Below are 10,153 nucleotides of genomic sequence, written 5' to 3' on the forward strand. Positions count from 1 at the left end.
CCTCTCCCCAACCACCAATACAATTTTCTTCTTTTTCCAAGTTTTTCCTAGTCGCTTATGTTTTTTTTTTTCTTGTCTGTGTTGGGTCTTCGTTGCTGCGCGCAGACTTTCTCTAGTTGCATCGGGTGGGGGCTACTCTTCATTGCGGTGCATGGGCTTCTCATTGCGGTGGCTTCTCTTGTTGCGGAGCACGGGCTCTAGGCATGCGGGCTTCAGTAACTGTGGCTCACAGGCCCTAGAGCGCAGGCTCAGTAGTTGTGGCGCATGGGCTTAGTTGCTCAGCAGCATGTGGGATCTTCCTGGACCAGGGCTCGAACCTGTGTCCCCTGCATTGGCAGGCGGATGTCTTAACCACTGTGCCACCAGGGAAGTCTGCTTATATGTTTTAAAGTTTATATTAATTTCAGAATTAGCTTATTCAGAGCTTAAAAAAAAAACAAAACCCTATTGGTACTTGTGTTAGGATCATACTAAGTTGACAGATGAACATAGAGAAAATTGACATCATAAATGTGATGTTGAATCTTCCTGTCCAGAAACACAGTGTGTCTTTCCAATTGTTTAAGACTTCTTTTGTGTCTGTCTCTCAGCGGTATTTTAAGTTCTTCTTCATATAAATCTGGTACATTTCTTATTGGATTATATCTAAGAATTTTATCTTTTTTGTTGCTGTTATCATTGAATTCTTTTTAATCTAGAGAGCTTTACTGAATTACCCTCATTTTGTGTAGTAGTTTTTCACTTGGTTCTCTTGAGTTTTCTTAGTAAACAGTCATATCATCTGCAAATATAATTTTAATTCTTCTCTTCTACTTTTTACACCTTTAATTTCTTTTTTTCTAATTATATTGGCTAATACAACTTAAAAAAAATCAGAAAATAGTCCTAATAGTGGACAACTTTTTCTTATTCCTGATTTTAATGGGAATACTTCCAGTGTTTATGAAGTGGGATGCTGCCTTTCGGATTGCAATAGTTGTATTTTATGGTGTTAAGAAAATGCCTGTCTGTTCAATTTTACGTTTTTTTAAAGAATGATATTATTGGACACTTTTCCTACAAATAGAGAGATGATATTATTTTTCTCCTCAGATCTGTTGATTTTTATTAATACGTTTTATAATATTAAATCATCTTTGTATTCCTGAAACAAATTTTTTTTTTTTTTTTTTGGCTGTGCCTCGAAGCTTGTGGGATCTTAGTTCCCTGACCAGGGATTGAACCCGCACCCTCAGCAGTGAAAGCGTGGAGTCCTAACCACTGGACCGCCAGGGAATTCCCAAACAAACTCTATTTGATCGTGATGTTTTAGTCTTTTGATGTGCTGCTAAATTATGCTTGTCATATTTCATTTGATTTTTTTGCACTGATTTGAGACCGGTTAGTTGGTATCATTATTATGCTTGATTTATAAAAGGCATTTGGAAGCTTTCCCTCTTCTGCTATGCTGTGGAATAATTTAAATAATAGTTGCAGTGTGTTTTTCATAAATGTTTGGTAGAATTCCCATAAAACATGTCTGACCCTAGCGCTTTCTGGGAAATACAGGTTTTCTTAAGAAAGAAAGAAGGAAATAAAATTAATTTTATTTGACAAATAGATTTCTAATTTTTTTTTGCAAATTTTCTTAAAACAGGTGTGTTCAAAGGAATTAATAAATGTTTTGGAGAAAACAGGTGAGTAAAATAAATTTTAATGTGATTGCATTTTGCTAAGTACCCCTGATTATTTTTGATATATTTTGTTTAAATTTGGGATTGAAGCAGAGTCTTGCTCATTTTTCTCTAAGAATCATGGCTTTATTATTAGAAGTTTTTCTTCCCTTCTGAGATCTTAGATTTGGCACTTCGGTGGCCATGAAAAGCTACTTTCATCCTGTATTTAATAGAAAACCATATGGCTCCAGGATTTCCTGTAAAAGCTCAACAACTACATTTAAGGAATTAGAAAGCTGGGTATTAAGGAGTTTTTATAGTTCCTTAGCTTTACCCTTTTTTGTTTTTAATTAATTTTTATTGGAGTATAGTTGATTTACAATGTTGTGTTAGTTTCTGCTGTACAGCAAAGTGAATCAGTTATATATATGTATAACTGATACATATGTATATGTATAACTCCACTCTTTTTTAGATTTTATTCCCATATAGGTCATTACAGAGTATTGAGTAGAGCTCCCTGAGCTATACAGTAGGTTCTTATTAGTTACCTATTTTATATATAGCAGTGTGTATATGTCAATCCCAATCTCCTAATTTATCCCTCTCCCCACCCTCCGCCCTTTCCCCCTTGGTAACCATAAGTTTGTTTTCTATATCTGTGACTCTATTTCTGTTTTGTAAATAGGTTCATTTGTACCATTTTTTTAGATTCCACATATAAGCGATATCGTGATATTTGTCTTTCTCTGTCTGACTTAACTTCACTCAGTATGACAATCTCTAGGTCCATCCATGTTGCTACAAATGGCATTTTTCGTTCTTTCTTATGGCTGAGTAATATTTCATTGTATATATGTACCACATCTTCTTTTTTTTAAAAAAATAAATTTATTTATTTATTTATTTATTTTTGGCTATGTTGGGTCTTCGTTTCTGTGCGAGGGCTTTCTCTAGTTGCGGCGAGCGGGGGCCACCCTTCATCGCCGTGTGCGGGCCTCTCACTATCGCGGCCTCTCTTGTTGCGGAGCACAGGCTCCAGACGCTCAGGCTCAGTAGTTGTGGCTCACGGGCCCAGTTGCTCCGCGGCATTTGGGATCTTCCCAGACCAGGGCTCGAACCTGTGTCCCCTGCATTGACAGGCAGATTCTCAACCACTGTGCCACCAGGGAAGCCCCGTGTACCACATCTTCTTTATCCATTCCTCCGTTGATGGATATTGAGGTTGCTTCCATGTCACGGCTACTGTAAATAGTGCTGCAGTGAACACTGGGGTACATGTATCTTTTCGAATTATTGTTTTCTCCAGTTATCTGCCCAGGAGTGGTATTGCTATATCATATGGTAGCTCTATTTTTAGTTTTTTTAAGGAAACTCCATACTGTTCTCCATAGTGACTGTACCAATTTATATTCCCACCAACAGTGTAGGAGGGTTCCCTTTTCTCCACACCCTCTCCAGCATTTATTGACTGTAGATTTTGTGATGATGGCCATTCTGACCTTAGCTTTACCCTTAATTAGAAAGTGATCACTTTTTCATTTTGCTAGTTCAGGAAATATTTATGCAGAAAGCTTTTCTAAGTCAAAATATATTGATACGACTATTTTACATCTGAAGGTAGAAGCTGTTGCCATAGCTTTTACCCATTATAATATTCCTAATAGTCCACTAATTTTTAATTTAGCTTACTCTTGTTAGGGTAGGTTCATGATAGAATATCATGGGTTTTCTTCTTCAAATATTGCAATTTAATTGGATGTATTAATTTCAATATGTGTGCTTACCATTTATTTTCTTTTTTGAAGGAGAGTCTTACAAGGGACAAGGTATCTTCCCTACCTCAGGAAACACGCATACAATTCCAGAACCTCAGAAAGAGCAACTTGAACCAACTTTTCAGAGTATCAGATCTAAACCTCTTGATAAAATGACAGATACACAAGAAAAGAATACATCTCAGTTACCTCAGGATGAGATAGTGGTGTCTGATAAGGAAAAAAGAACTTGTGCTGCTTCTGAGTCTGAACAAATGGATAGCATCACATCGTCTTCAAAAACCCCACTATCCAGGTATCATGTGAAAATCTTTAATAAATGTTTCTCTCTCTCCATTTTTCTCTCTCAGTGGATAAATATTACCTATATGGAATAGGTGTAACATGTATAACGACTAAGTCCAGTACTAAGGATGGTATTTTGTAATCATACCCCTCTGTCAGAAATGTAAAGGGAAGGGGTGTCACCAAAGGAAATACAGTAAGGTCAAACACTTTCGGAAGACATTGCATATGACAAGAGCTTAACTTTAAGTGCTGAAACTTTGATTTTAGATAGAAAATCTTTAGAATTTAGTATTGCACACTTTCTTTTCCAGATTGTTCATGGTTATTATTTTAATAATTATTTATTCTACCATACAGTAGCTGCCAGTGCAGATGTAGATGGTCTGAGACATAGGGCTAATAACATCAGAAGTAGCTCTGGGGGTTGTTTTATTGAAGTCCCAAATACTGTGTGCGTTTTTCTCTCTTGTGGCATACCGAAGAGGTAAACCCTGGCTTTCTCCCTGTAAGACTAAGTGTGGAATTTAAGCCCAAAGCCAGCCTCTCCCACATTATTTCCTCATACTCTAGAAGTGAGTCTTCTGGGTTATGGATAACTATTGGCTTGTCAGCAGCATTCAAGTCATTAACGTGGAGTTGGTGAGTTGGAGAGGGAAGACATGTACTAGCCTCCACTAAAGGAAAGTGGGGGAAAGGACATGTATAACTTGAAAAGGCATATTTAACGAACCTGTTGTTTTTGTTATATAAACTACATCTTTTCTGGCGTAGAGGTGTGCTGAAAATAGAATGAGGGTAGCATCATGGGGGTTTGGGTTAAAACAGTTGAGAAGCAGTATTCTAGAACAAGGGTCAGCAAATTTTGGGGGTAAAAGATCATGTAGTATATATTTTAGGCTTTGTGGGCCATATATCTCTGTCGCAACTACTCAGCTACTCAACAGATATGTAATCACATCTTTTTACATATATGGTTACATATTACATATGTGGTGTGTGTATATATAATATACCGCATATGTAATATGTAACCATATATGTAAACAGATGAGCATGCTGTGTTCCAGTAAACTTATTTATAGAATCAGGTGGTGGACTTCACTTGGCCTGTGGATCATAGCTTGCTGACCCCTGCTCTGGAGCCCTTCTACTCAAAGTGTGGTCCTGGCACCAGCAGCAGGGACATCATTTGAGAACTCAGTAGAAATACAGGACTCAGGCCCCACTTCCCCACCAACTCAGTCAGAATCTTCATTTTGATAAGATCCCCACGTGATTTGTATGCCTTTCAAGCTTGAGAATTACTGCTCTAGAGTAAGCTTTGACCTTTGTCACACATATACATCATGGCAGAGTGATATCAGCACTTAGTGTATCAGTATTTAGTAGGTGTGCCACTCCTGTGGTATCACATGTGCCATTTTAGCATTCATGGAAAGAAGTTGGCATTAAGAATGTGTCTTCCTGGGACTTCCCTGGTGGCCCAGTGGTTAAGACTGTGTGCTTCCAATGCAGGGAGCATGGGTTCGATCCCTGGTCAGGGAACTAAGATCCCACATGCTGGGCGGCATGGCCAAAAAAAAAAAAAAAAGTTTAACTATACAGATATAGATGTCCTATAGAACTTGGCACATTCCTGCTTTCAGCTTCTTTGCTGCAATAACCTGCCTATGAAAAATTTAGTGAATAAATATTAAAAAAAAAAAAAAAAAGAATGTGTCTTCCTCGATATTCTTGAATATCTTTACATTTGCATTTCTAGACCTGGCAGAAGACCCCTGGGATTTTTGTCTTTAATATGTTCAAAGAATAGTTTGGAGTCTGATGAACCTACTCAGGTTCATAGCAAGAAACGCCTGAAACCTCTTATACCTGTATCAAGACAGAATCTGAAAAGATCTAATCCGCTCAATACAAGCCAGAAAAAAACTCAAGAGTCCTCTGATCTTCCATCTCCAAGTGTTGTTGTTAATACTCAACCTAAAAATATTGATAGTTCAGCAACTCAGGTATGTGATAACTACTCTTTGTTTATTTGTATAGAATGGGTTGGATATCAGACTCAACTAGGAAAAACATGGCAATTGTTATTTTCATCTGAATATCAGAAATTATTGCAGAGCAACTCCACTCCATCTCCTCCCTATCCTACCCCACTGTACTGGAAGAAGATAAGGTGTTGAATTAGAAAGTTACAGCTAGTTTAATATAGAGCCATTGAACTAACCATAAATGGACACTTAATTGCCATTCCTTTACTGCAAAGACCCTTCTGACCTGTGGAAGCAAAACAAAGCAGTGCTTGCATTTTATTTCCTTTGGGGCAAATGTCATGACACCTACAAAAATTCAAGGAACAGTAAAATTAGAATTCGTTTGCATGTTTCATTTCTGTGCAGTCTGAAGCTGTGATAGCAAGTACTGGGGCAGAAAATTTTGTGAACTTGTATCAAAGACTTTGGAAGAATATTGGGGTGACTTCAGATCTCAACAAAGAAAAGGCTGGTGACCATCTATTGGATAGCATGAGCCTCAAAGGAAGAAGTCCTTTTGTAAAGAACATTTTTAACGTTTTAAAAATATTTTAAATTATTTCCTACAACTATATTCTGAGACCAGGATTGTATGAGTCTTTATTATTATTGCCAAATTCCTTTGGAGAATAGTTGTAATTACCAGCAGTGTAACAGTGCCAGTTTAATCACATTCTTGCCAGCCTGAGATACTACTCTTCAAAATACATTTGTTTTTCTTATTTAATATAATGGTGGGGGGGGGGTGGAAATGTCATTTCATTTTTAAAATTTGCATTTCTTCAGTTATTAGTAAGTTGTGTTCTTTCCCATATATTTACTAGATTTTCTGATTTTTTTTTTTTTCTTTTTTGTTCCTATCTTCTGCTGATTTATAGGTTTTGGGATCTTAGTAGTTTTCTTACCAATTTGTATGAGATCCTTATGTATGTAAATAAGCCACGTACCTTTTAGCTCTTTACTGCAAGTATTTTTTCCAAGTTTATTTACTTTTTTTAAATTTGGAGGAATTTTTGTTATACATAACTTTTAAATGTTTAGTCAAATCCATTACTTGTTTCTTTGCAATTTGTTAAATTGCTTTTATAATGAAAAGTTTTTCTCCAGAGGTATAAAATTTTAAAACTTTAACTCTGTTCATGGTTATTGACTTTGGTATGTAGTGTGAGGGAAGAATTTAAACTAAATGTTATTCTCAAATTGCTACTTCATTTTTTTGAGTAAGCAATATATTCCACATGTCTTAAAATTCATAACCTACAAAAGAGAGTTTATAGTAAAAAGTTTCCCACATCTGTCCTTTAGCTTCCTATTTCATCCTTTCCACAGGTATATGGTATTATCAGATTTTGGTTTACTTTTCCAGAGACATTTTAATATACACAAATATAAACATTTTTCTTCTTTTTTACATAAATAATAGCATATCGGTCTCTGCTTTGCTTTTTTCACCTAATAGTATGTCTTGGAGACCTTGCAAAACAGTAGATAAAGGGCTTCCTCCTCTCTTTAAAAATTGTAAATTATTAACTTCTTATTTTGAGATAACTGTAGATTCACATGCAGTTGTAAACAACTATACAGAGAGATCCCATCTACCCTTCACCCAGTTTTCCCCAGTGGTAACATCTTACAAAACTCTCCTATAATATCATAACCACTATATTGCACTGCTACAGTCAACATACAGAACAGTTCCATCACCACAGAGATCCTTTGTGTTGCCCTTTTATAGACACACCTACTTCCTGCCCGCTCCCCACTCTCTCTTTATCTTCTGGCAAGCTGGTTGCCATTAAATTCATCATTGCAAGAATGTTATATGAATGGAATCATATATTTGGGATTGGCCTCTTTTCACTCAACGGTAGTTCCCTAGAGAGTCATCCAGATGATTTTATGTATCAAATAGTTTGTTTCTTTTTATTGCTGAATAGTATTCCATAGTATGGATGTACCAGTTTTGTTTATTCATTTACCCACCAAAGGACATCTAGCGCTTGCTTTTATGAATAAAGCTGTGAACTTTTGTACACAGCTTTTTGCGTGGACATAAATTTTCCTATTTTCAGGACTAAGTGCCCTCATTATTTTTAATGACTACATAATATTCCATTGTTTGGATGTACCATAGAGTGATACTGGCCTCACGCTGGTAGGCATTTAGGTTATTCCTACTTACTTGCTATTTCAAACAATGTGGTAACAGCTAACTTATAAATGGACGATTTTTCACATTTATAGGTTAAATTCCTGGAAATAGAATTGCTGGTCTAAAGGAATGATTATTCTTTTGCCAGACACTGCCTGATTGTCCTGCATAGGGATTATATAAGTTTCTGTTCTTATCAGCAGTGTATGAGAGGGCCTCTTTCCTTACATTAGCGTATTATCAATGTTGTTCATTTCTGACATTCTTCATAGACTTAATGAACACATATATCTGTCATACAGGTTGTAAATTTTTTTCCCTCTATGGCATTTATCTTTTGATTTTGTGTATGGTGGTTTGTGCCATGCAGACATTTTTTATTTTTATGTATGTGAATTTATCGATCTTTTATGGCTTCTGGCTTTCATGTCATTGCTTCACACTCTCTCTCCCCAACTCCAGGATTATAAAAACATTTTCCCATAGTATTTTATAGTAGATTTTTAAAAAACGTTTTTACATTTAAGTTCATTGATTCATCTAGAATTTATTATATATTGGTGAAGTATAGGTCTGACTTTTCCTTTTTGTGAGATAGTTATACAGTTGTCCAACATTATTTATTGGATCATCCAACTTTTCTCAAATTTTTTTGGAGATATCACTTTTATCAGATACTAAATTTCCATCCATACGTGTTAGGGATATTTCTAGTCTTCTATTTCATTGATATGTATGTCTGTCTGTTCCTTTGCCAATACCATGCTGTCTTCATTTTTTCTAGATTTATAAGTATGCTAATTTTTGATAGGATTGCTTTAATTTCTTATATTTCCTTACGTACTGTTCTGTTTCATGGGTCCTTCTATTCTGGTCATTAAAATGTTTTCATTATCGATTTAATAATGTTACGGTTTTCAATATTATTTTTTTTCACAGAAATTAGGGTGAAGTAATCATGTGTAAACTACAGTTAACCTAATCATGTTTACTGTTGTATATTTGTTGATTTTAATTTTATTATTATAATGAATGCTACAAAGGTTATCTTACTATGTTTAGGATTATTTCCTTAATATAACAGCATAGAAATGAAATTATTGGGTCAGTGAGTATAAACATATTTAAAACTCTTAATATTTATTGCTATATTGCTTTTCAAACAGATATCAATTTAGAATACCACTATCAATATATAAATGTTATACTGCATACTTATTTTTATTATCTTTTTAGGTTTCTTGTAATCATCCCTTACCGAAAGGAGAATGTAAAGATATCCAAAACCGGCAACCGGAAGAGGAACCAATGACAGTCTCTGAATATTTCTTTAGTGATATCTTTATTGAAGTGGATGAAACAGAATAAAAGTCTTCTTTTTTTTTCTTTTTTTTTTCTAAGGCTAGGATTTCCACAGTCAGTTATATCAACAAAGCAGTATCTAGCAAAAAGCCTCACTGGCAATTTTTCTTTAGGTTGATTTTGAATATTTAATAGGCTTGATTTGAAGCTTTTATAATCAGTGAAAAACATTGCTGAGGTTCCTTTCGTTCTGATTGATTCAGCATTTTGGAAATACCAAGCAATTAAGACTGCTTTCTCAGACAGAAATAACAGCTCTTGTTTACATTTTGACTCTTCCTGTGTTGAACACACATGGACATCTTGGAATGTTGTGGATAAATGTCTCTGTATAAATCACAGTGCCGACGTATTTGGAGATGGATTGTAGTTAACATTTAGCAAACCTTTTGTGAAGGTTTTTTTCTGTTTGTTTAGGGTTTTTTTGTTTTTTTGGATGGTGAAGGCCTTTTCAGTTGCCTCTAAGTGTGTGAAAGGAAATTGTGAAACTCCACTTTAGTATGGTAAATGTTAAAAACTTTTCTATTATCAGCTATTTGACTGAAAAATGTGTATTTTTCTAATTCGTGTTGATGTAACATTAGTCCTAATTGAAGAACTAGTATTTAAACTTACTATTTATAAAGATAAAACATCAAAAAGCTTATTTATTTTTAAATTTTTTATTTAAAAGAATATTCAGTTTTAATTATTTTTACCCCTGAGATTATGGGTAGAGAAATCATTAACAAATTTATGTTTGTCTCCTTTCCCTCTTTAATTTTAAAGGTATTTAAAGTGATAAAACTAAATTGTTTGGCTAGTATATACATTTTGAATACATTTTTTTCTCATAGTTTAGTATATTGACTTTGTACTGTGAATTTTTTGTTTTTCTTATTTCTT

The 10,153-nt window shown here is 34.9% G+C and overlaps 1 protein-coding gene across 2 annotated transcripts in view; it reads left to right on the forward strand.

The window, feature by feature from the left end:
• Positions 1-9,497, forward strand: part of BDP1 (B double prime 1, subunit of RNA polymerase III transcription initiation factor IIIB) — an 84,512-nt gene extending 75,015 nt beyond the window's left edge. The window contains exons 36-39 of one of the 2 annotated variants that reach the window (XM_061189337.1): positions 1,637-1,676; positions 3,464-3,728; positions 5,484-5,730; positions 9,143-9,497. In XM_061189337.1, the coding sequence (XP_061045320.1) occupies positions 1,637-1,676; positions 3,464-3,728; positions 5,484-5,730; positions 9,143-9,274 (684 nt within the window). In that variant the 3' untranslated portion in view covers positions 9,275-9,497. Of the gene's footprint in view, positions 1-1,187; positions 1,273-1,636; positions 1,677-3,463; positions 3,729-5,483; positions 5,731-9,142 lie in introns of those variants that run through there. The other variant, XM_061189339.1, reaches the window with a different exon arrangement.
• The last annotated feature ends 656 nt before the right edge of the window (positions 9,498-10,153 follow it).

This window comes from Eubalaena glacialis, chromosome 4 (genome assembly GCF_028564815.1).
Source record: "Eubalaena glacialis isolate mEubGla1 chromosome 4, mEubGla1.1.hap2.+ XY, whole genome shotgun sequence".
Taxonomy (NCBI): Eukaryota; Metazoa; Chordata; class Mammalia; order Artiodactyla; family Balaenidae; genus Eubalaena; species Eubalaena glacialis.